Consider the following 25823-nt stretch of genomic DNA (forward strand, 5'->3'; position numbering starts at 1 on the left):
GTTGGAAGACAAAGCCTGAGCAACAGACCAGCAACCTTCATCTGCCTGTGTCGGCTCCCTGAAGGCGCATGTCTTCACCCCAATCCCTGGAGCCCACCCAGGGCTTGGCACAGGTGAAATAAAGTTCACTTAAATGAAGGAATGACAGCGAATTTATGTTCATTTTCCAGATGAGGAAACTGAGGCTCAGGGGAATTAAATGACTTTCCTAAGAAAACACTATCTTGCACTTCAGGCAAGATCTTTATGGAACAGTAGAGATAGTGATGAAATAAATCATAGGATCTAAAGAAAGGAAAAACAAGAATCAAAACCTGTAAATTCCATTGTATGCAATAAAACTTTGATAAAATATTTATAGTTTTTGTTTGAAGGCCTTAGAAGTGACATGTTTAAAGTTGTTTTGTATCTATTTTCTCTTCTGATCCCCTCACCCACACAGTCAGGTGGTCAGAAAAAAATAAACCGTTATGAATCCCACAGAGGAGTAAACTGAGCCCCAAAGGCCCAGGCCCTAAGGTCTCTGTGTTCCTTTCAGATGCAGCACAACTTTGCCAGGCACCTCTCAGCAACACAGAATTGTCGAGGGGCCTTTGGCCCAGTGAAACCCAATTAAATTTGCTTTCAATTTAATTTGATAAAATGGCAGACAGGACAAGAAACCATGTCAGCTCCAGGGAGGACATAGAAAACCAGTATCTTTGGCTCCCTAATAGGACACCTTAAAACACACAAAAATGATGAGTTTTCTTTTTCTTTTTTTTTAAAGATGGTGTTTCACTCTGTCATCCAGGCTGGAGTGCAATGGCATGATCTTGGCTCAATGCAACCTCTGCCTCCCAGGTTCAAGCTATTCTCCTGTCTTAGCTTCTAGAGTAGGTGGGACTACAAGCACCCACCACCACGCCCGGCTAATTTTTGTATTTTTGGTAGAGACCGGGTTTCACCATGTTGACCAGGCTGGTCTTGAACTCTTGACCTCAGATGATCCATCCACCTTGGCCTCCCAAAGTGCTGGGATTACAGGCTTGAGCCACCGTGCCCGGCCTGTTTTCTTAGTCTCTTCTTTGTTCTTTCTTTCTTCCTTTCCTTCCACGCTCTCTTCCTCCCTGTTTCTCTCCAAAAATATTCACCAAAACGCTGTCCACTCCAGGCTGTGAACACACTACCCCATGATTCTCAATCCTGGCTGCACATCAGAATCCCCGGGGAGGTTTAAAAACTCCTGATCCCAGGCTGCACTCCAGACAAATCAGGCCATCAGAAACTCTGGGGGTGGAGACCGGGCATTAGCGTCGCTTAAAACTCCCATTCCCAAGGGGTTCCCCTGGGCAGCTGGGACTGAGAGCTGCAGACCTGGAGTTTTCAGCCTGAATGAGACCCAGCCCTGACTTCAGAGAGGCTCCCAGTTTCCATCGCCTTTCTTCTTTTCTTCCTTTTCTCCATTTCCTCCTCCTTTCTCCCTTTTCTCAATTTCCCTCTTATTCCCAAAGAGAAAAAGAGTAGGAAAGAGATTCCTGCTCTCGGCCTGCCATCCCCCTGGGCCTGCCCCACGGGCAGCTCAACCAGTTTCTCATTACCACATCCCTGGACTGAGCCATTTCCGAAGGCAGTGGGTGAGGCTCTGGCTAGGTCACTGATAACGTTTTACACCCCGCACAATGACCAGGAAAACCCAACAGCTCCCCGGCTGCTTTGCCTACAAAGACGGCTGTCCTTAACTACCCTGGTGTTTCACCTCCAGCTCAGGAGGCAGCATTAAGAGAACAGGTTCAAATTCTAGCTGGGGGAACTTGAAGCAGATTAGCCTCTCTGAGCCTCAGTGTTGCCACCTGTAAATGGGGATAATATTGTTGAGAGCTGTAAGTAACAACGAATGCCAGGAATTCCACTACAAGAGCATTTTTCCTCTATCACAAAAACTATTTATAAGGAACTAGGCACACTGCTGAGGGGCAAGGGCGGCGTGGCAACAAATCCTGGTGTGACGAGACCTCAGCAAAGGGCACTCATGCTGCCACCTTTCTGACCTGTGACTGGACAAGAGGCTTCCCAGCCCGGGTCTCAGTTTCCCCAGATGCAAATCTCAGAATCCACGAATTGTAAAAAAGTCCATTAACAATGGCCATGACCAAGCCACTGCATGCTTCCTTCTGTGGAGGAGGTTGGACCCACACATCTTCCCCATTTCCCCACTCAATAGCAAGGAAGGGGTTGATCTGGGGGATACAAGGCTTTAGAAATAGGCTGCTGAGGCCTGAGTTTTCCAGACCTAGGGGTGATCCCAGATGGCATCTGTGGCCCTTCCATGAATTTCCTCTGTGGCACTGCCCACATTGCTTCCTTTTTCTGGATGTAAGCTTCCCCAGGTTTATAAAACACAGAGTAGAACCCAGGGCCCTCTACATTCCGGGCCGTCTAAGTCAGGGTGCGAGAGCTCGCCTTGAGGGAAGCGTGATCAGCTGGTAAGGTCGGATGTGTATGTGACAATATGTGTGTTTGTGTGGTGTGTGGCACGTGTGTGTGGTGTGTGTGGGTGTGTGTGGTGTGTGTAGCGTCATGTGGTGTGTATGTGGTGTGTCATGTGGTGTGTGTGGTGTGTGTTTAGTGTCATGTGGTGTGTGTGGGGTGTGTCATGTGGTGTGTGTGGTGTGTGTTTAGTGTCATGTGGTGTGTGTGGCATGTGTGGCATGTGTCGTGTCATGTGGTGTGTGTGTGGGGTGTGTGTATGGTGTGTGTGGTGTGTGTGTAGTGTCGTGGTGTGTGTGACATGTGTGGTGTGTGTAGTGTCATGTGGTGTGTGTGTGGGGTGTGTGTATGGTGTGTGTGGTGTGTGTAGTGTCATATGGCGTGTGGCATGTGTGTGGTGTGTGTGATGTGTGGGCGGGTGTGTGTGTGGTGTGTGTAGTGTCATGGGTGTGGTTTGTGCGTGTGTGTGTGGTGTGTATGTGGTGTGTATAGTGTCATGTGGTGTGTAGTGTGTGTGTGGGGTGTGTGTAGCATTGTGTGGTGTGTGTAGTGTCATGTGGTGTGGCATGTGTGGCATGTGTGTGATGGGTGTGGTGTGTGTGTGGGGGTGTGTGTGGTGTGTTTAGTGTCATGTGGTGTGTGTGGTGTGTGTGGTGTGTGTGGTGTGTGTTAGGGTGTGTGGTGTGCATAGCATTGTGTGGTGTATTGTGTGGAGTGTGTGTGGTGTGTGTACGTGTGTGGTGTGTGTAGTGTCATGTGGTGTGTGTGATGTGTGTGATGTGTGTTAGGGTGTGTGGTGTGTATAGCGTTGTGTGGTGTGTGTGTGGTGTGTGGTATATACTGCCACACACACATAGACACGCACGTGTGCAGAGGGCGGTGGGTCAGTGCTCTGCATTGCTGGAGGAATAGTTGACAGAGCTTTTCCCAGCAGAAGCTGGCAGTGGCTGGAGTCGCCGCTTCCTGCCATTCTGCATCTGCATCGTGCACATATTCTCGAAGGCTGCCCCTGGAGAAAGCCCTGGTGTGGCCAATCTGAGCGGCCCAAACACCCCCAGGAAACTTCACGCAGGGGCCACCCCCACCTGGCGTGGGAACTCCTCCAAGAAAAACGAACCCTTTGAAACCTGGAGGGCTTGTCCCAGCTTCTCCCCGGAAGGCCCCAGAGGGGTTTGAAGGGGCTTCCCCAGGCCTCGGCCATCACAGGACCACGCCAAGCCAATGCTGCTGCCCCTCTGCCTCCTGCCTGGCTTCCTGCCACCTCCACACACCTCTGCCTTCCTCCCAGGGGTGCTGTCTAAACGGCAGGCCTGACTACACTGCTCGCCTGCTCAGTTCTCAAGGGAAGCTGGCTGCCCTCTGGATGAAGTCGATTCTACTCTGTGAAGCAGGGTTGAGGGGTGATGAGGAGTGTGAGGCTTACACTCCTGGGTCTAAGTGGTGAGCCATTTCACCCCTCGGAGGAGAATCACTGTCCTCATCTATTACATGGAGAACAAATCGTGTGACTCTCCTAGGTTGCTTCGAGAATTAACTAAGAGGTAACGTGCTCAGAACAGAGCTTGGCACAAAGATAAGGGCATGTGAGTATTTTGGCACCACAGTAATCCATATGAGTGATTATCGTCATCTCCAGACCTCCGATAATTGGATGCAACTCTAGCCACATGGTATGCCTGCAATAAACACTTGTCGAATAGTAAGTTCAGGAGGATGGCGCATGTCAGGGACTCGTAAAACAAGCAGTCGTGTCTCCCTAAGATGTCAGGTCTAATTGCATTCGAATGCCTTGAGCTTGTAGGGGTGCACCGATAAGGCAATGTCCAGCTCAGACAGAGAGCAGGTCCCCTCCCAAGTAGGCTCTTGCAATCACCAAAGTGAGAAGAGCATGGCGTGGCCAAGGAGCAGAACATGGGCATGTGTTGGTGGAGGACCTAACCCTGGTGCTTGTGTTTCCAAGTTACCACCACAATCCCCTGCAAATCGTGGGGGAGAAGAAGGTAATCAGTCAGGTGGGATACCTGGGTAGGACCTGTGTATGGATTCTTTTCATTCCTACTGTAACACTCAGACTGCAAGCTCAGAGGGATCAATGTGTGTGTGTGGCGGGGGGGAGGGGGGTGTGATTATGCAAAGGAGCTCAGTTTGTACACAGGACCATGGGCCATGGGCCATGGAAGGGATTAATCGTCATCACAGTTGCCAATTAAATTGTTGAGTGTGTGTAATGTACCAAGCCCTTGCCAAGTGCTTCTGCACATGGTATAATTTCATCATCTCAGGAACTCAAAGAGATGGGTGCCACTGTTACTTTCATTTGAAAGATGAAAGAAACCGAGGCCCAGAGAAGTGGGGTGACTTTATCCAAGGTCACACAGCCACTCAGTGAAAGAATTGAGACTAGAACCCAAAGCCTCTTACTGTAGGCGAAGGCTTTTTCCTGTCCCTTAAGGAATTCAAGATCTTTCCAGAGTGTCTCCCATATGCTGAAAGCATCATGTAGGGAAAGAAACATTTTCTGAGTCTTCTATATGCCGGGCACCAAGCCCTAAGTGCAAATCTTGTCTCTTATTCTTCCTAGCTGTGAGATTTTACACAAGTTCCTTCAGCTCTCTGAGCCTCGGTTTCCTCATCTGTAAAATGGAGATAATGATGCTCAGATCTCATAAGATCACTGTACACAGTAATATCATTTGGAGCTTTGGGCTGGAACCAGAAGACCTGAGTTCTAATCTCCACTCTTCTATGGTCATGGTGGCTTGAGGGCAAAAATGATCCCAAAGCTTGGCCCCTCTCTGTATCCACACCATACCTCTGGGCTGACCCTTGCTTTGTGGCTTGCCATAGGATATGGCAGACGTGCTGCTGTGCCACGTCCTAGTCTGGGCTCAAGAGGCCTTGAATGCATCTTCTCCGTTTCTTGAAACCCTGGCCAATCACCGTGGGAACAAGCCCAAGCTAGCAACTGGAGGATGAGAGGCACATGGAGCAGAGATCCGTGTCTATGTCAATCCCAGTCTATGCCCACCTAGACCATGACAGCCAACCCACCCCTAAACACGTGAAGAAGGCCAGTGGCTTCCCATAGACCCATCTGCGAGCCCAGCTAAGACCAGAAGCACCACGCTGACGTGTAGACTCATGAACAGCAATACATGCTTGATGTTTGATGCCAGTGAGTTTGGGGTGGTTTGTTATACAGCAATAGCTGACTGATAGTGTGGTCTTGGAGCAATCTGTTCCCATCTCTGGGCCTCAGTTTCCTCATTTGCAACCTGATGGAATTTGAGCTCTATGAACTTTTCTGCTCCTTCTCTAATTCCTTCAAACTTTTGGCTCCAGGGAAATCCTGTCTCCTCTTGCTAATGGGCCAGAAGATCTGAGTTCAGCCATTTTTATTTTTGTCGTGGCCATTTCTCCCGTGATTTTTGCTGATATCTGGAAATCTGTTCTCCCAGGGCTAATGTTGTCCTCAACTCTTGAATCTCCCTCCTCCTTTCCTGGCTCTCAGGTAGAATTCTTACAGTCCAAAGCAGCTATATCTCTGTTTGAAGAACTGAAGTGCCTCTGGACAAGGCACTTAATTTTTAGGGCTTGGAATTAACTTAGCACAGAACAGGTTGGCAGCAGCTGAAGAGGACTGTTCTGCAGCTATCAATCATATGGTTACCTGGGTTTGTTATTAGGCCCTTTTATTTCCTGGTTAGAGAACAGTGCTGGGGCTCATAAACAGGGAGCAATGTTGGGAACTCTGCAGAGGAGCAAAGGAAGGCACGCTGCAGCCTGATTGAGACTTTTTCCCTGCAGAGATGGATGGATGTTCGCAGTAGATGTCCGGGAAACAGGGAGCAGGAAACACTTTGAGCCTCAATTTCTTCTTCTGTAAGATGGAGCTCGGAATTTCTCTCATGTGGAGCACTTCCCTACCGTTTGTGTGTTTGTGTATGTGTGTGTGTGTGTGTGTGTGTGTGTGGTTAAAAACTGGCTTTGGTCTTAGAGACCTGGGTTCAAGTCCTGACTTGGCCACATCCTAATTATGAGACATGGGGCAAGCAGTTTCACTTCTCTCAGCCTCAGTTTCTTCATCTGTACAAAGGAGTCATACTGACGTGATGTAGATATTGCATAGGGTACTGATATTGCACTGGAGAGTGAAATGACTTACTATAGGTAAAAAAAAAAAGCACGTAAAGACTGGCACATTGTAAGTACTCAATGAATGTCAGTTGTTGGTATTTATCATCATCATCATCATCATCATCGTCGTCGTCGTCGTCATCATCATCATCAATGAGATCATGTGTGCCAGCATTTAGCATAAAGCCTGGGATATAGCAGGGGTAAAAGTAGTGTTAGCTATGGTGATCTGCCTATCTTGTGTCAGAAACCTTATGTTATTTGTTATTTTAATTTTTACATTATTTAATTAATTTACACACCCACCTTCTCTGTCTCTCTCTTTTTAGAAACAGAGTCTCACTATGTTGCCCAAGCTGGTCTCAACACCTGAGCTCAGGTGATCCTCCCACCTCAGCCTCTCAAGTAGCTGGGACCACAGCTGTATGCCACCATACCTGGCTAATTTTTAAATTATTTGTAGAGACGGGGTCTTGCTTTGTTGCCCAGGCTGGTCTTGAACTCCTGGGCTCAAGCGATCCTCCCATCTTGGCTTCCGGAAGTGCTGGGATTACACGCATGAGCCACTGTGCCCAGCCTTACCGTCTCTTTCATTCAACAGATATTTATCAAGCACTTTTTTTGTGCCAGACACTGGGGATAAAGTGAACAAAATATCCCATTTTGGGGGCAGGCACCACCACCTTCAATAATCTGCCTGAGGCCACAGAGCTGGTGAACATCAGGATGCACTTACACGCACCTCTTTTTGACTCTAGACTCTTTTATGTCTCTTTGGCTGCAAGGTGTCTTCAAGGTTGTGGCCCCCCATGCTGAGCTCTTGTGGCCACAAGCAGGTTGTCTTTCTGGTCCTCTCTTGCTGTGTGATATTTGCCAAGTTACCTCCCCACTCGGGGCCCCTCTTAGATCTTCTATTCTACCATGCCTTCACCAATGTTAGTTCCCTTATTCTCCTTTCCGTAATTTATTTTGAGAGTTGGGGAAGGGGTGGGGAGAGAGAACGCATGAGAGAGAGTGAGAGGAGAGGAATATGAAAAGTCCCTTAGGATTTAAGAGTTTCTGTTCAGTTGTGTTTTTAGAGTAAGAGGCAGATTTCTGATGGAGCTGGGAGGGATACATGGCGGGTTAGGGAGGCATTTGGGGTGTGAAGAAGGTTTAGCCTGAGGGCTCCTGACTCATCCCTAGTTGATGCAACCTCCTTCTTTCCTCCAGCACCAACAATGTGGGGCAGATGGTTGTAATTGACGCTGTGATTCAGAGCATTCACTTCATGCCTAATGGTCACTGTCGTCACTGCTTGAATCCTTGAACTCCGGGCAACTGGCATTCTTCAAGATTCCTTCTGGATGTCACCTTCTCAGGGATATTTCCATAATTCACAGAGATAAATCTAGTTCCCCTCTACCTCCCCAACTCACCCTCCAAGCCACAGGATTTTGCTTACATTTTGCCAGGTTGTCTGTTTATGGCTGCACGTCCCTTCCTGAACTTTGAGTTCCTACAGGCCTGGGAGCCTTCCTGCGTCGCTGCCGCATTGCCGAGACACACAGCTGGTGCCCCGAAAGCTGTTCAAGTCAGTGGAAGTGGAGGCTATGGTGTATGCTCCATCTTTACTAGCTGTGTGACCTGAGGAAGCCACGTAACCTCTCTGTGCTGTCATTACCCAACTCATAAAGTGGTAATGATAATATCTGCCTTATCTGAGGATTCCTGATAATAGTAGTCTCCATTTATGAAGCACCAACTACGTGCCAGATAACATGCAATGTGCTTGGCATACATTATCTCTAATTTGGGTAATTACCCTTCTGTAATTATCTCTACCCACATTAGCTCTAATTTATGTAATTATTATCTCTGCATAATAATGTTCACATTTATTGTTGCTCACGGACCTAAACGATGCAGCTCAGGGCCTGCCTAGCACATAGTAGGTTTTTAATAAATGGTAGCTAATTAGAACCTCCATGCCCGCGGCATCAACAGACTGCCCAGGAGACGAAGAGGGAGAGAGATCCGCTCTCGCCTGGCACATGTGGCTTAAGTCCTCATTCATGACTCAGCAGACAGCTAAGTCATGCGCCTACTATGGGCCACCTACCCAGCTCGGTCTGCAGTGCAAACTCCCTCCCCATCGTCGATGTGAAAAATAACAATTGCAAACACTTAGGAGGGCTGAGGGGCCCGGAGGATGAAATTATTTTTACTATCAAACCCAAATTGGTTTACTAAAACTGTCAGTGGAAAGCCAAGCAAGATAAATTAAACCCAGCAGCTCTTGGGCCTCACGTAACCCTGGCTGTTGAGATGCTATTTTCACTCCCTCTGTGGGAGGGAGGAGGTGCCAAGTCCAGATGCCACTCTGCCAAGCGTGTGCCAAGCTTGTCGGCGTGAGCCTCGGGCTGGTGACCAGAGGACTGAGCTCCCTTCTGCAAAGCTTTAATCTCTTTAAGTGCTTAAACCCTTTTCCTGCTGCCCAATTTGGGGAAGCCCAGACTCCCTAATGCGGCCTTCAAGGCGCTGCTGAGTCGCACTCACCGCCAGGCTGTCCTGCTTCATGGATGCACCCTTGAACTCCAGACACACAGGGCCCTGGAGACACGGCAAGTGGGGTTAAAGTCCAAGCTCCACCAGCTTCTAGCTGTGCGATCACAGGCACTCTCCCACCACCCCGAGCCTCAGTTTACTCATCTGGAAAATGGAGATAATGACAGAACCCAAGGCATGTGCTTGTCGTGAATGTGTCTAGGATGTAAATTCTTGGGATGTCCTAAGTGCTCAGCAAATATTAAATGTCATGGACAATGAAGAAGGGAGCTGTGCTTTCCTGCCTCTGGACCTTAGCACATGCTGTTCCTTTTGGCTGGAACACTGTTCCCCTCCATCTCTGCCCATCTTCTCTCTGTCTTTCAGGTCTTAGCATAGATCAGGGTTTCTCTGCTTCAACACCATTGATATTTTGGGTGAGCTCATTCTTTGTGGTGGGGACTGTCCTGTGCATTGTAGGATGCATAGCAGCATCCCTGGCCTGTCCCCACTAGATGTTGGGGGTGCTCTCCACCCCACCCTCCCATTGTCCCAACGAGAAATGCATCCAAACATTGGCAAGTGTCCCCTGGGGCAAGATAGCCCCTGGTTGAGAAAAACTGACTTAGACTTTACTGTTCTCAGGAAAGCTTCTCCCTCACGTTCTCAGCCAGGCTCACCTTCCCTCGCTCTGGGCCCCCAGAGTGCTGTATTTCCTCTTGCTGGTGCTGTATCAGCCTACGACATGGCTCCCCGAGGGCAGGGCTGCATCTGTCTTGCTCACTGCCAGGGCCCAGCCTCAATGCCTGCTACATAGTGGATGCTCAATAAATATATGTGGAATCGAATTAAACTTGCTCAGTGACAAAAATGACAGTCCTCACATGTCTATGATGATTAAAACTGAGACTGAATCGATTTTGATGTCACTGCAAATCCTAAGGCCCCGGGATGACGCTGGCTGCTTGTCCTAATGCAAGTCGTGACAGCTGCCTTGGGGAGGGCGATGCCCCGCCTTATTGGCCCCATTCTGAGCCTGCCTGTGGTTCCATCATCACGTTCTGCTTGGCTTAGTGTCCAGTGCTCAGAACTCCCGGGAGAGTGACATAGGCTTCCCAAGCCCCACGGCACTTGGTCCCTGAACTCTGCCAGCATATCTCAGCATCACTGGATTGGGGGACCTTGAAGTCCCCCTCCCGCTAGATATTCTGATTCTAAGATCTGTGATGACATATCCTTTGAAACTATAACCCTGTAAAACGTTCTCTTGGGGAGTCCTCCTACTTCTGTTATTTAATACTTTACCTGATAATTTTTAGCCAAATGTTATTTCTTATCAATCAGTTTCCTTTCATGTAATAAACCTGTACTTATTAAAAAATGGAGGCCATGTCCCCAGAAGGTCTTTCCATATTTTTCTGACCCTCTTTTTTCCCTCCATGTGCATCATAGCCAGCTGAACATAAATTTGGATTCAAATTCTCGCTTTGAAGCCTCATGTCTGTATGATTGTGACAAGCTACATTTATTTCATTGACTTTTATTTATTAAGCACCTACTATGGGCCATGCACTGGTCTATATGTTAGGGTTATGGCAGTAAATAAGACATAAAATAAGCTGCTGCTCTTCCCATGGAGGTGACATTCTAGGTGGAGGTGTGGGAGTTGAAATACTTCAAGATACACCACAATGTGTAGTGTGTTAGGAGGTGGTAAGGGCTATGGAAGTGAAGCAAAGTCAGAGGATGGAGAGATGGGGAGCAAGCTCTGCAGATATTTGGGGCAGAGCATCCCAATGGCAGAGGAGACAGCAGTGCAAAGGCCCTGAAGTATGCATGTGGAATGGCAAGAAGGCTAATATGGTCGAATGTACCATATAGAAAGGAGAAGAGAGGAATAAAGTGATGCTGGAGATGTAACCAGAGCTAGATCCCATAGGGCCTTTTGTAAGAACACTGGCTTTAAGTCCAAATAAAACAGGGAGCTATTGCAGAACTTTGAGCAGAGCATATGACTTCGGTTGTAACAGGATCACTCAGAGTGTTGGTTAAAAAGAGCCCAAAGGGGGCAAAAGTGGGAACAAGGATACCTCAAAGGCCGTTTCAATAATCCTGGGAAGACACGGTGGTGGCATGGACCCTGCAGGTGGCAATGGAGGTGTCAGAACTTCTTGGACTCTGGGAAGACTTTGACTTTTGAGTAGAAGCAACAGAATTTCCTGAGGATTTGGCTACAGGGTGTGGGAGAAAGAGAAAGGTCCAGTTCACAGTGAGTGTGCTGGACTGGGGGCAGGATCATGTGGGCTTATAAGAGCTGATGGTCCAGGCATTTGGAGAGCCTGTTGTCATTATGTTGGTAGCTTAAAATGGGTCATGGTGGGAGTATTTACACTGTGGAAATTGACAGATGCTACAAATCAGGGTGTGGCCCACTGTGCCGCCAACTTGCTAAGAAAGCCAGCACTCCACTGGGCCAGAATAACGCCAAGGTTTCTGTTTTGTTGTTGTTTGATTCTTTCCCCCAAGCAGCTGATGGAATAGATCATAACTTACACATATGAGAAAGATGGGGTAAAATAGGTATAATAGATAAATAGACAAATAAATAGCTCCCTATAAATAGACATAGGGAGGGAGAATCAGGAGTTTGAACACATTTCATTTGAGATGCCTCTTAGACGTCCAAGTGAAGTGATGAGGAAGCAAGAGAATATAACTAAATGTAATAGTTGCACCTACTTCATGGGATTAATCTGAAGAGCAAATAATACAATTTATTTTTAACTTATACAAAGTAAAAATTAATGTTAGTAAAGACCTTGAAAATATTTAGTGCTTAAAAAACATGAATTTCTTCATTGCTGCAATGAGAAAGGAGCTTAATCCCTCAGTCACCTTAATCATTTGCAAGGGTTGCAAACTGGTGGCCCTCAGTTTGGATTCAGCCAGTAGGCACTTTTTTTTTTGAAGGAGGGTATGTTATTTTTAAAAATTGAAATTATGGCCGGGGGCAGTGGCTCACGCCTGTAATCCCAGCACTTTGGGAGCCTGAGGCAGGCAGATCACTTAAGGTTGGGCGTTTGAGACCAGCCAGGCCAACATGGTGAAACCCCATCTCTATTAAAAATACAAAAACTAGCCGGGTGTGGTGGCACGCGCCTGTGATCCCAACTACTTGGGAGGCTGAGGCAGGAGAATCACTTGAACCCGGGAGTCGGAGGTTGCAGTGAGCTGAGATGGCACTACTGCACTCCAGCCCGGGTGACAGTGAGACTCTATTGCAAACAATAAAATAAAATAAAATGGAAATTGAATTTAAATGATTTTAGATAGGGTATGTACTTCCTAATTCATCACAGACCCCTCCCCTCCATATAATCTCACAACAGCTCTAATTCCTGTATTTGTGTTGCCTGGCCCTTCATGATTTTGGATTTGCATCTACCCTTGATTCAAGGTAGCCCATCATTTTGCAGAGGAGGAATCTGAGGCCCAGAGATGCTAGGTGCTGGGTCCAGGGCTGCTGAGGGCATGGAGTATCAGGGCAGGGAGGAAGGAAACTGAGGGTCCTCTCTCCTGGTCAACGCTCCATCTACGATTGTGAAAATGTTCAGAAGAGAGAAAGCCTGCCCCCGCTGCAGGGGCTCCCTTCCTGTTGCTAATGCCAGTGGCTTGGCTTTGGGGAAGCTTTAATTGCTCGAGGTTCTCGGATCGGCTGCTCCATTGCATGCATGCTTAGTGGTAGAAATAAAACCCAATCTGGTGTCAGGCTGAAGGTTAATTGAATATTTGATGCCTAGAGATGATGAAAGTAAAGATTCCCATTTTCTTGTTTCCTCCTCCAGACCTCTGGCACCAAAGGGAGATGTGGACCCGTCTTATTTAAGCAAAACCACCCATATGGGAGGCTCCCTGTGAGGCGAGAAGAGGCAAGCCAAGCAGAAGAGATTATAGATGACTTCATGGGGCCTGGGGCTGGGTGGGATCTTCTGCCAGAGAAGCCAAGAATTCAGGAGTAGGTGGTACCTTCTCTTGGCTGAAGACAGGTAGTTTTCCTGGTAACTTCTGGGGGAAGGCATTCATAAGCTGGAACCATAAATTTATATTTATGGACAAGGACAAGGGGGCGACACAGAAGGCTTCCTAAAGGATGCAGCCTTAGAATAAAGTTTTCTATGTGAAGCTTCAGCTAAGAAGACCCCAGAGCTTCCCTTTGATCCATTCCCTCTGTAGTCTCTACCCACCTGCCATGCTTTGCTCCAGCCACGTTAAACTTTATGTCAACACTCTCTCATTTCCAGGCTTTGTAGATGCTTTGCAGATGCCCTCATCATGTAGGTAGGACATTCTTCTTCCTTTCCTGTCCTCCCTCCCTCCCTCCCTCCTTTCTTTCTTTCTCTCTTTCTTTCTTTCTTTCTTTCTTTCTTTCTTTCTTTCTTTCTTTCTTTCTTTCTTTCTCTTTCTTTCTCTTTCTTCTTTCTTCTCTCTTTCTTTGTCTTTCTTTCTTTTCTTTCTTTCTTTCTCTCTCTTTCTTTCTTTTTCTTTCTTTCTTTCTTTTCCTTCCTTCCTTCCTTCCTTCCTTCCTTCCTTTCCTTTTTTCTTTCTTTCTTTCTCTCTCTCTTTCTTTTCTTTCTTTCGTTTTTCAGAGTCTCACTCTGTCACCCAGGCTTAAGTGCAGTGGCATGATCTTGGCTTACCGCAATCTCCACCTCCTGGGTTCAGGTGATTCTTTTGCCTCAGCCTCCCGAATGGCTGAGATTACAGGCACCCACCACTACGCCTGGCTAATTTTTGTATTTTTAGTAGAGGTGGGGTTTCACCACGTTGGCTGGGCTGGTCTTGAACTCCTGACCTCAAATGATCCACCCACCTCAGCCTCCCAAAGTGCTGGGATTACAAGCGTGAGCCACCATGCCTGGCCAGGACATTCTTCTTTTCCCCCTATCACCTGCCTACCTTCTCTTTCAGGCTATTATGGAAGTCACTTCCTCCTGGAAGCCCTCCTGATTTCACTCAGGTGCCCTCATCTGCCTGTCACTGCTCCTTTCACACTGCATTTACTTTCTTACCTGCCTCACCTGCTAGGCATGCAGGGTGAGGACTGACGTGTTTTTCTCACAACTGTATCTTCAGTGCTAAGCCTGCTGCTGGCACACAGTAGGTACACAATAATTTTTTCCCTAGAGTTAAGAGAGACAATCCATTCCATTCTTTTCAATATGAATTTTACCACTGAAGGAACAACCATTGGAACCTTTCCAGCACATAAAATTGTGCTTGGTTTATAGGTAGACAGTCAAACAGTTCGTTTGGAATGAATGAATAAGCATCTTATTCCAGACTGTAGAAGTCAGAGTGAAAGGAATGGGGGGAAGAGGATGAGGTCTATTTAATTCAATTTTAATTTTTATTTTTTTTAAGAGATAGAGTCTTACTCTGTTGCCCAGGCTGAAGTAGCGGTGCAATCATGGCTCACTGCAGCCTGGAACTCCAGGGCTCAAGTAATTCTCCCACCTGAGCCTCCCAAGTAGCTGGGACTACAGGTGCCACCATGCCTGGATAGTTTTTTTAATTGTTTGTAAAGATGGGGTCTCACTATTTTGCCTAGGCTGGTCTTGAACTCCTGGCCCCAAGTGATTCTCCTACCTCAGCCTCCCAAATTGTTGAGATTACAGGTGTGAGCCACCATGCCCAGATGAGGATGAGCTTTATTGAAGAGTGAGGCAATGGGCTAGGAATGCATAAAATCTGCCTTCAGCAGCCACAAAGCATTGATGTTCCAAGACCCCCATTACAGGAGAGAAAAATTGAGGCCCAGAGAGAGGCGGGAACAGGTGAGCCCAGCCCAAAGTCACGTGGGAAGGAGGTGGAATTCTTTTTTAGATTGGCCTGGCTCCAAGTCCACAAAGGGCAGCTATTCAAGCTGTGTAAGTCTCTGACTCCGCTGGAGAAGGAGGTTCTGGGACAGCCTCTGGGGACACTATTTTTTTTTTTTTTTGAGACAAGGTCTTACTCTGTCACCCAGGCTGGAGTGCAGTGGCATGATCACGGCTCACTGCAGCCTCAATTTCCCAGGCTCAAGAGATCCTCCCATCTCAGCCTCCCAAGTAGCTGGTACCACAGGCGTGTGCCACCACACCCAGCTAATTTTTATTTTTTTGAAGAGACAGGATGCCCCTATATTGTTGGGACTGGTCTCAAACTCCTGGTCTCAAGCAATCCTCCTGCCTCAACCTCCCAAAGTGTTGGGGTTACAGGCTTGAGCCACTGCACCCAGCCTAAGGACACTTTTGCTGCATCTAAGGAACAGCCTCAAAAGCCAGTCACTAATAATTTGAAAATAATTTCTCTTTCTCTTGAAAGGTTCCTCTGTAGAGCCAGACAACCGTGAGTGCTGCTTCCCCAGCCTGCTGGGTTTCAGCACTCTCTCCTCCCCCAACCACCCTCCCGTCTGCCACCTGGGTCTGTTGGGAACCCTGTATTCTGCTTTCTCCAGACACCACCATCTGTCTTTGTCCACTTCTCACCCCCATCTCACATGGGGCAGTGGAAAGAGCATGACTGAGAAACCACAGAAGCCTGAATTTCAGCCCTGCTACTCGCTGGCTTTCTGGGTGGCCTCCCTGCACCTCTGCTGCCTTCTCAGACAGTGGGGTTAATGACCTCCCAGGGAGGGTTCTTTGTGAGAATTACCTAAGACAGAAATGCTTAGAGCAGTCACTTTTGCATCTGGCCCAGGTAGCTGCTTCCCCGCAGGTGTCACCCTCCTGGGGAGCTAGTGGGGAACATTCTGGATGGAGAATCTAATGGTTAACCCCTGTGAGTAAAGGAAACTCAACCGCACAGCCAAGTAAGTCTGTTCATTAAAAACATTTTTTTTTCATTCAGCAATCATTTCCTGAGCATCTACTGTGTATCAGTCTCTGTGTTAGACTGTGGAAACAGAGGGTAGTCAGACCCAGCCCCAGTGGAGAGGACCTTCTGGTTTAGTTGAGGGAGACAAACAGGAAAATAAACAACTGTAGTCCAGTAAACGGGTGTTATAGTGCCCCTGTCTTCCTGGCCACACTGGCCATTTGGTCCTTTGAAAATGAGATGCTTACCACAGGGCCTTTGCACATTCTGTTCATTTGGGATGCATCACTCCAACTCATCTTTTAGTTCTGAGCTTTAGTATCAGATCCTCGGGGAAGACTTTTCTGACCTTCCTTTTTGTATCAAATTCCGGTTATAGAATCTCATAGCACCATTAACCTCTCCTTACATCACTTATTGAAGTTAAAGTATGCAATTATTTGTGTATGTCCTCATTTCATATTTGTTTCCTTAGACTGAATTTCCCAAAGATAGGGACTCTCTCTCTCTCTCTCTCTCTGTGTGTGTGTGTGTGTGTGTGTGTGTGTGCTGCTGTTGTTGGTCTCACTATGGAATGCCTGTTCTCTGCACAGTCCTGGCACATAGTAGATGCTTAGTTAATATTGGTTGAAAGAATAAAGCAGGAGCAATTGCTTTCTCAATCTCCCAAGTTTTGCCAAATTAGAGGGCCACCCATTATAAACACTCACAACTGGATATCTAAGAAGATCCGTTTCTCTTCTCCCACGTGGATCTTCCAGATACAATCCTCACCTTCCACGTAGGGCTCCGGCCAGTTTGGGGACAATACTACCCCAGCCACAGCAGAGAGCTCCCCACCACACATGGCTGTAAAAGACAGACAGGCAGGAAGACGGACTTTATTTGTTAAGAAGTCAATGTGGCATAGCGGCTAACCATGTGGGCTATGAAGTCAGACAGCCGTGAATCTCTGTGTACTGTGGACAGGTGCCTTCATCTCGGGCAGCCAGCGTGTGTGTGTGTGTGTCTGTGTGTGTGTAATGATTAAATAAGAGCTGGCCAGCTGCCTACCTTGCAGCTGAGGGTTGGTAAAAGTTGGGCTAAGAGGCGCTATTGCTCTTTCAAGACCAAGGACAGGGCTCAGTGGTCAGAATGACTCCTCAACAGCCTCTGCTCTTTTGCAGGATGAGTAGCGGCTAAGAGACCGCCCACTCAAGTTAAGTGGTCCCAGGGTTCCAATCTTGCCTCTGCCGCTAACAGGCTGTAGGAAGAGGTATGTAATTTCCCAGAGCCTCAGCTCCCTTTCTCTATAAAATGGGGGCAATACCACTGCCAACCTCGTTGGGTTATTTTGAGGCTTAAGCTCATGAATGTCAAACATGCTGCACAGCGCCTGGCACGTGGTAGCTGCTGGATAATTTAGATAATGTTGCAGTGACAGGTCCCAGCCCTGAACTGGAAGCAGAGATGTGGCTGCGGCAGGTGCCCTTTAAATTCCACTCTGTGTTTACCACTTTGGAAAGTTCTCAACATGGCAGAGGCCAAAGCACCAATAAATTCTGCTCTGTTAAACCGGCACATTTAATATAGGGATCAATCCCTCACCGTGGCAGGGCTGTGATTTCACACCAACTGCCATTGAGGTGGTGGCTGCCAGGAGTGAGGGCACCTTTCATTACTCCATATGCCAGCAGGAGACCCAGGCTCAGGGTGGCTCAGCGGCCTTGAATATGGGGAAACGGGCCAGGTGCGATGGCTCATGCCTGTAATCCCAGCACTTTGGGAGGCCAAGGCGGGTGGATCACCTGAGGTCAGGAGTTCAAGACCAGCCTGGCTAATATGGTGAAACCCTGTCTCTACTAAAAATACAAAATTAGCCAGGTGTGGTGGCACACGCCTGTAGTCCCAGCTACTCATGAGGCTGAGACAGGAGAATCGCTTGAACCCGGAAGCGGAGGCTCTAGTGAGCCGAGCGAGTCTCCTTCTCAACAACAACAAAAAGAATATGGGAAACTGGCAGAACAGTCCACTGGATCTTGTGTGGATGAGGGTTCTATGCAGCCAACACTGTCCAGTGGGGCTCAGAGCACAGTGCTCTGAGAACAGAGAGACCTGAGTTCCATTTCTGTCCCTGCCAATTCCCCTCGGTATGTTCTTAGGCAGGTCACTTCACAGCATTAGTTTTCTCACCTGCAAATGGGGCTGATAGAATCTACTTTATAAGGCTATGGTGAGGTTGAAATCAGATAATGCACATACACCCTTAGCAAAGTGCTGGTAGCATAATTATTACACACCAATTAAAAACTATTATTATTCTTATTAATGAGGTTGTTGCGTGGGTTGTGCGCTGCACAAGCATGCATAGCAGAGGGAGTATTTAGGAGCTGAAATCCATGCAGTATTCAGCTCACCAAGCTGTGCACTCTGGGACCTATGCCTGGAAGAAGGCGCACCTTTTAAAATTTACCCATTTTGTAATTTTCTCAAGACCGGCAGCAACCCTGAACCAAAGGACAGTGAACCCTGGAAAAGGTTCTAATCCTAAAAATGGTATGAAAACTGGGAACAGGCCTCCAAGCTGGGGCCTTGGTCTTCTCATCCAAAGGGTGGAGGTCCCTGGGGTGCGGTGGGAAGAGTGTCGTGGGTCTGCTCACCTCTGCACAGGGGCTCCGTGTCATTCCAGTATGGGTCCCGCACATTGATGCATTCGATGATGGCTGGGCCCTGCTCCAGGGAGTGGCCGGGGTCGCACGTGAATTCCACTATAGTCCCAACGTTATAGGTCGGGTCGGATGTAGTGAAGTTCCCATTCTGGATGTAGGGCTCGTAGCAGTGGCCTTTCTCAAACGCTGAAGAAGGGAAACAAAGAGAGGCAGCAGTTCAGATGGCGCAGGGACCACCCCCACGGTGCTGTATTTCAGAAGATGGGTCCCCTGTGCTGTTTAGAAAAGCCCCAAAGAAAACAGGTACCAAATCACGTGTCCTGGTTCCAGCTGACGTGCTGAGAAACCTGGGGCCACTCAGTTGATTCCTTGGGGCCTCATTTAAAAAAATCTACAATAGGAGTAAGAATCTCTTTCTTCTCCGCCCTGTGGAGTTGTTGTGTTTTAATGCCATTCCACATCGTATATGGATCCTTCCCGTGGCCTGTAACTTCAGAGCCCTGATTTTTTGCCACTGGAAACTGCAGGGTTGTCTATGATAAAAGCCAACTTTTCTTGGCAAAGCCAGAACAGAAAGTCCCCCAATGTACATGAAATGCCCAGCGAACCCTTTCTTCAAGAGTCAGGGTCTCAGCAGGAGAGGCTCTTGCTAAATTCTTCTTGGAGGAAGAAGTGGCTGAATTCTAAGAGGTCTACTAGGTGGAGTGGAGCAGAGCTTAAGGGCTCCCCAGTACAGGATGGACAGAAATCTTAACTCCATCCTTGTTCACTGGTGGTCTTGGGCAGGTCACCCAAGTTTCTTAAACCTCAGTTTCCTCACCGAAAATCAGATAGAATAACAGTTCTAATGTTTCAGTGTGATGAGGATCAAACATGACGCAGAAGCTGAAATCCAAGCAGACAATGCACAGAAGGCACTGAGCACATAGTAAGTGCACAGTTAATGGAAGGCATTGTTATTATTAATGAAACCAAGAGACTGTCTTTGGAAACCAAAGGATCCATATGGCCATGGGATTTCCCACATCCTTCACAGCCCAGATTTCTATCTCCCCATGCTTTCCCTCCTCCCAGGCTACCTCCAGCCCCACAAGAGAAGGGGAAGCTCCTAGGGACCCTCACCCTCAAATCGGATGTTGAAGGTGGAGGCCGCCCGGGCCTGGTCGGACGTGAACTCGATGTGGATGGTGTTGCCTTCGCTCAGCAGGCCCTCAAAAGGGACACTCTCGGTTTGAAGGGAGTCGTAGAGAAGAGCTGACTTGTTGGTCTGCCCGCTGTGAACCGTCATCCTGGCAGTGGGAGCAGAGAGGAGGGACACTGACAGATCTTCCGGGGTCACTGACATGGCAGAGGAAGGGGTGTGCTATGACTGCCTCTGGAGCCTCATTACCCGATCCCAAACCTAACTCTGCCTCTTTTTCTTTTTTGGACGGAGTTTCACTCTTGTTGCCCAGCCTGGAGCTCAATGGTGCGATCTTGACTCACTGCAACCTCCGCCTCCCAGGTTCAAGTGATTCTCCTGCCTCAGCCTCCCGAGTAGCTGGGATTACAGGTGTGCCCCACCATGCCCAGCAAATTTTTGTATTTTTAGTAGAGACGGGGTTTCACCGTGTTCGCCAGGCTGGTCTCAAACTCCTGACTTCAGGTGATCCACCTGCTTTGGCCTCCCAAAGTGCTGGGATTACAGGCATGAGCCACCACGCCCAGTCCTGACTTTGCCTCTTATGTGCTCAGACAAGCATCACCTTATCAAACCTGTTTCCTCTTCTGTACAATGGGACTAAATGCCTGTCCTGGCTTCCTTATGGATTTATTCTGAGGTTGTAGGGAGACTAATGTATATGATGTAATAAATCAAACGAACTAATGAATTGATGTTGACTATTATTATTAACTGAGAAGTTGGAATTAATGGACTAATCTCATTGCCTAAATGGTGGCTTACGTAAAGTCAGGCAGACCTGGGTGTGAGTCCTGACTCTGCCACTTCTCAGCTGTGTGACTTTGCACAAGAACACTTCACTTCTCTGAGCCTCTGTTTTCTCATCTGTAAAATGGGTACAATTGCACCTATGTCAGAGTGTGGGGCATGGTGGCTCACGTCTATAATCCCAGCACTTTGGGAGGCCAAGGTGGGTGGATCACCTGAGGTCAGGAGTTAGATAGCAGCCTGGCCAACATGGTGAAACCCCGTCTCTACTAAAAATACAAAAATCACCTGGATATGGTGGCGCGTGCCTATAGTCCCTGCTACTCTGGAGGTTGAGGAAGGAGAATTGCTTGAACCTGGAAGCCAGAGATTGCAGTGAGCCGAGATCGAGCCACTGCACTCCAGCTTGGGTGGCAGAGCAAGACTCGGTCTAAAAAAAAAAAAACTTAACAGGACACAGTAGGTAAGTTTTGTTTATTAAACATTTGACCCCCGCCAGGCTCTGTCTCTGATCCCCATTTTCTAAGAGCACTGTGTGGGAAGTCAGGAGTCATAATTCCCATTTCCCAATTCCCCATCTGGAATTACATTAAGTCCTAAAACACCTTTCAGCCTCAGTGTCCTCAACTGGGAAAGGAGAGACCCGACCATAATGTCGTTCTGACCCATCTTACAGGTGGGCTTTGAGAATATTGCAAAATAAAAAGTGCCCTGAAAAATAAAATGTGTTAAACAAAATGTTGGGTATTTATTTTTATTGTTATTAAAGCTATTTGAAGTTGACTCCTTGCTAGCCTTGGTTTTTTAAAGAAATTATGCAAAAGTGGTGAAGAAAACAGTATACAAATTAGATAAGCTTCTTTTATGAAGTCATAAACACACATTTTTAAGCCTTTGAGGTTTTTACTGACTCATAAAAATAGTGTATTTTATGCTGCCCAGATGAATTTCTAATGTCACTAAGATGTATAAATGTTGGAGTCACAGTTTGTTTGTTTTGTCATGTGTCCAGTATGGCTGAGGCAAGGATGGGGGCTGTGTTGGAGTCCGGGGGGCATTCCAGGAGTGGGAAGGGGCATCTACATAGTCTTCTGATTCCTGATGACTCTGTTATATCTTAGGGGCTGTGTGTTGGGACACCTCTTTCAAAGAACAGAAGCCTTTGGCAAAGAGGGTTGCTCTGGAGGAAAGCTTCAAGATCTCAAAATCTCTGTAGTCTATTAATCTTTTAAAACCAGCAATTTTCTAACCATATTTTCTAGAATGCCTGCAATAGTAATATATTTTCTCTCAAATTCTTACATAGTCTATAGTCAAATGGATTTGCAAAATGCTGAATTAAATAAAAATCAAACTTTTTTCCCCTGCAGGACTTATCAGTGCCTTTGTTAGCTAGTGCATATTACGACCTTTCAAGGCAAGGATAGGGTGGGCGCAGTGTCTCCCAAACATGTTTGACCAGAGAACTCACTTTTTGGGGGGCATATTATGAGACTGGAGTTTAGAAAAGGTTCATTTTGAGGAAAATCATCTTAAATCTTTATTCATGTCCCTCCTCTACTAAAAAGACTTCATGGCTCTCTATTGCCTATAAAAGTAGCCTGGCATTCAAAGTCCTTCAGGATATAACCCCAATCTAGCTTCCCAGATCTCTTTCCTCCTGTTCTCATGAGAGCTTCTGCTGCAGCCCCCCAAAAAATTTGCTAATTCTTTCCCCTACATCTTTGTGCTCATCCCCCAATTCCCCATGCTCGGAATACTCCTCCCTCTGTATTTTTGGATCCATTGTCCAATCTCCTTCCATTTTGACTTCAGGTCAAAGTCCCATTTCTTACATAGAGTCTTATCTAGCTCTGAGTTCTTGCAACTGACATATTGTGGTATTTTAGCCATTTCTCCCTCAATAAAGTACATGGGACAGACATAATTGATTTCTCTTTTCTTCTTAGCCCAGAGAGTAGTGTCTTCATCATTTTTGTGTGTGTGTTGACCTTTAACCTTGAAGAACTCTACAGACTTCTCTTCCTACTGATACACTTGAAAGTTGTTTTTTTTCCTGGGAAGTGTCAGCTCATGCAGATCTTTGCAGGACCCCAGAGAAACTACTAGTGACCAGTGCCAGTGGGGGGCCCATTTGTCAGGATTTAAACAACTTGCAGAAAATAAGAAAATACTCATTTTGATGCGTTCTTTTGTCTCTGCTAATTCTTGTTGTCTAGTATAAACTTAAGCTTGGCTCATCTCAAGCACCCCTCAGAAGAGGCAGATCTGAGGTTTAAGATTTGGAAATGGTCCTTCACCAAGGGTTCCCATGCCTGGATTTTCAGAGTCTCCAGAAGAAAGGATAGGGAATCTGATTTTTAAAGAATTCCCCAGGTTATTATTCTGGTGCTGCTGAAAAGCCATGTTCGGGAGCCCCTGTTTGATACCTTACTCTTTAAAGCAGCAATTTATTGATATAGAGTTGTTCTGGATAAAGCTGAACTGCCTAGAGGGAAGTGGACTCAAGAGGTATGGGAAAATTATTCAGTTGTCTTTTTTTTTTTTTTTTAAAAGTCTTTCCAACCTAAAGACCTCATAGTCTAGGTTTGATCCATCAAAGAAGCCAAAACATTAGAATTCTTAGATCAAAGTTTCTTGGACTCCAAAATTCTAAGGTGGGGGCATTCTGGAAGTGCAGTAAACACTGCCAGTGCCTTACCCTCTCCTACCCCTCCGCAGTCAACTGCTCCCACATTTTCTGCTGGCTTCTGACCACAAGTCTCTGAGAATCAGTCAACTCAACCAGCTCAAAGGGTGGCAGCTGATGTTGCGGATAGTCAGTGCTCCTCGTCGCATCTCTCATCCAGTGATGAATGGGAGCTGGTGCATAAATACCCCAGCTCCCTCACCCTTCCAACAAGACCACTCTGAGGTATGCTCAACACAGTTGCCCAGAGGTCTCCAGTGGACAGAATCCCGGTTCTCCCAACAGCCACCTGCTTATTAATGCAGCTGGTATTCACAATCTCACTTTCCCATGCGCCTCCTAGTGCTTACTAGGATCAGCTCCCCAGTAAACTACTTCCTCTCACATCTTTATCACCATGTCTGATTCCAAGGAAACCCAACTCAAGATAGCAAGTCAAAGCAGCTAAAGTCCTAGTTTTCTAGACTATCTTAGAATAAGATTGCAGAATAATCCACAATATTCTAGAACAAGACCCCATAATATTCTAGAATAAGACACCAGAATATCCCAGAATAAGATCCCAGAATATTTCAGAACATTCTAGATAAGACTCCATAGTCTCTAGAATAAGATCCCCAAATATTCTAGAATAAGAACGCAGAATATTAAAGTTTTATACTACTGGATTCTATGCATATTCTGGATTCTATGCATATTATTAAGAGTCTACAGACACACTCTTGCTTAGATATTGCCTGGTAACTTCTCCCTCATTCTTTCATGTGCATACGTCTAGTTTTTCCATCTCAATTTCCTATCATGCCAGAAACTAATATTTTCTACTTCTTTCCTGTTCTCCATGGAGCTTAATATATGGTTGGGTACTGAGCAGATGATCAATACATACTCTCTTTTTGTTCAACTGCAAAAAGGGGTGTGCAAGAGAAAGAATAGGGCAGTTCCCTTTTTGCCTCTTCCCCTAGCCTGCTGTGTGAGCTGGGGCAGGTCCCTTTCCTTCTGCATACCCTGGTTTCCTTATCTGTAAAAGGAAGAGATTGAAGCTGATGGTCTCTAAGATCTTTGCCATCCACCCCAGCTCTTCTTTTCTTGAATTCCGCGGGTCAAAGCTTCAGCCATTTCAAGACTCCAAGTCCTCAAGCCATGTTCTAATATTCTGGGAAGAAACGGGGTTGTGTGTGGACCTTCAGAGCTTTACCTGTCCTTGTCATGCAGCAACAGCCTCTCAAAGTGCAGGTGCAGCTTCTGGCCCTCTGGAGCTTCAATCGTCCAGACGCAGAATTGGCTCCCATTGGTGTTTTCAGGGTAACTTGGGGAGAGGACGCGGCCGATGGTGGCATTGTGCACTGCCCCTCCACAAGGAGCTGATCCAGAAAGGGGTGGGTGAGCAATGGGAGAGAGGAGAGAGGGAGAGAGAGAGGAGAGAGACAGAGAGAGAGAGAAGGAAGTGAGTGTTTCATTCTCCCCTGATCCCCACCCCTGCCCCTTGCCTAGGATGAAACATCGGAGACCTGGAGCCGGGGGAAACCGGGCAGGGAGAGAAAGCTTGGAAGGGACTTGTCCTCCTGGGAGGGACTCCTCCTGTTTGACAGGAGATTTCACCCTACAATTGGAACGATCAACATGTGTATTTCATGGTAGGGAATGACTGCAATTTAACGTCAGTTCTGTGGTGCTGGCTGTGCCCTGACTTTTAACTACAAAATGGCAATCAAGAAGGATATAAACAGGCAGTTCACAAAAGAAGAAATATATTTCTAGTACTTAGTAAGCACTAAAAAATTCAGCCTCACTAATAATAAATGAAATGCAAATCTAAACTGTATTCTACTTTCATCCACCTAATCGGCCAAGATAAAAAGCAGCAATAAAATCTGGAGATGGTAAGGGTGATGGGAAATGCCCACTTTCATCATGACTGGTTAGAATGCAAACTGTTATGACCTTTCAGGAGGGCAATTTAGTGAAAAGCCTAGAAAACATGCTCAAACACTTTGATCCGGCAAATGCGGTTCTGGATAATTATAATAAGAAAAGATTTAGAGGTTTGCACCAAGAGCTAGGAATGAGGATATTCATGGCTATCTTGTTTCTAGGAATGAAAAATTTAAAAAACTAAGATTAATGTCCACTCACAGATGTTTAGTGAAATACATCATGTGCCACATAACAGTGTTTCAATTTAGGACAGAGTGTATACACGACAGTGGTCCCATAAGATTTTAATATTATATTTTTATTGTATCTTTTCTATGTTTAGATAAACAAATACCATTGTGTTACAATGTGTTCAGCACAGTAACATGATGTACAGGTTTGTAGCGGAGAAGCAATAGGCTTTACCATATAGCCTAGGTGTGTAGTAAGCTGTACCATCTAGGCTCGTGTACATACACTCTATGATGTTCATGCAATGATGACATCATCTAAAGATGCATTTCCTAGAACACATCCCCATCGTTAAGTGATGCATAACGTAAATACACTCCACCCATTCAGAAATTAAATACCATGTTCTCAAAGAATACTTCAGCATATAGGAAGATGCTCACTATTTTTTAAGTGAAAA

At 46.7% G+C, this 25823-nt stretch overlaps 1 protein-coding gene across 8 annotated transcripts in view; it reads right to left on the bottom strand.

The window, feature by feature from the left end:
* SEZ6L (seizure related 6 homolog like) overlaps window positions 1-25823 on the bottom strand; it is a 214197-nt gene that overhangs the window by 53943 nt on the left and 134431 nt on the right. For all 8 annotated transcript variants that reach the window (XM_055251466.2, XM_055251467.2, XM_055251464.2 and 5 more), the window contains exons 6-9: window positions 24453-24618; window positions 19758-19924; window positions 18627-18821; window positions 16698-16836 (exon numbers count right to left, since the gene is read on the bottom strand). In XM_055251466.2, coding sequence (XP_055107441.2) covers window positions 16698-16836; window positions 18627-18821; window positions 19758-19924; window positions 24453-24618 — 667 coding nt within the window. The remainder of the gene's footprint in view (window positions 1-16697; window positions 16837-18626; window positions 18822-19757; window positions 19925-24452; window positions 24619-25823) is intronic.

Source organism: Symphalangus syndactylus, chromosome 18, assembly GCF_028878055.3.
Source record: "Symphalangus syndactylus isolate Jambi chromosome 18, NHGRI_mSymSyn1-v2.1_pri, whole genome shotgun sequence".
NCBI lineage: Eukaryota > Metazoa > Chordata > Mammalia > Primates > Hylobatidae > Symphalangus > Symphalangus syndactylus.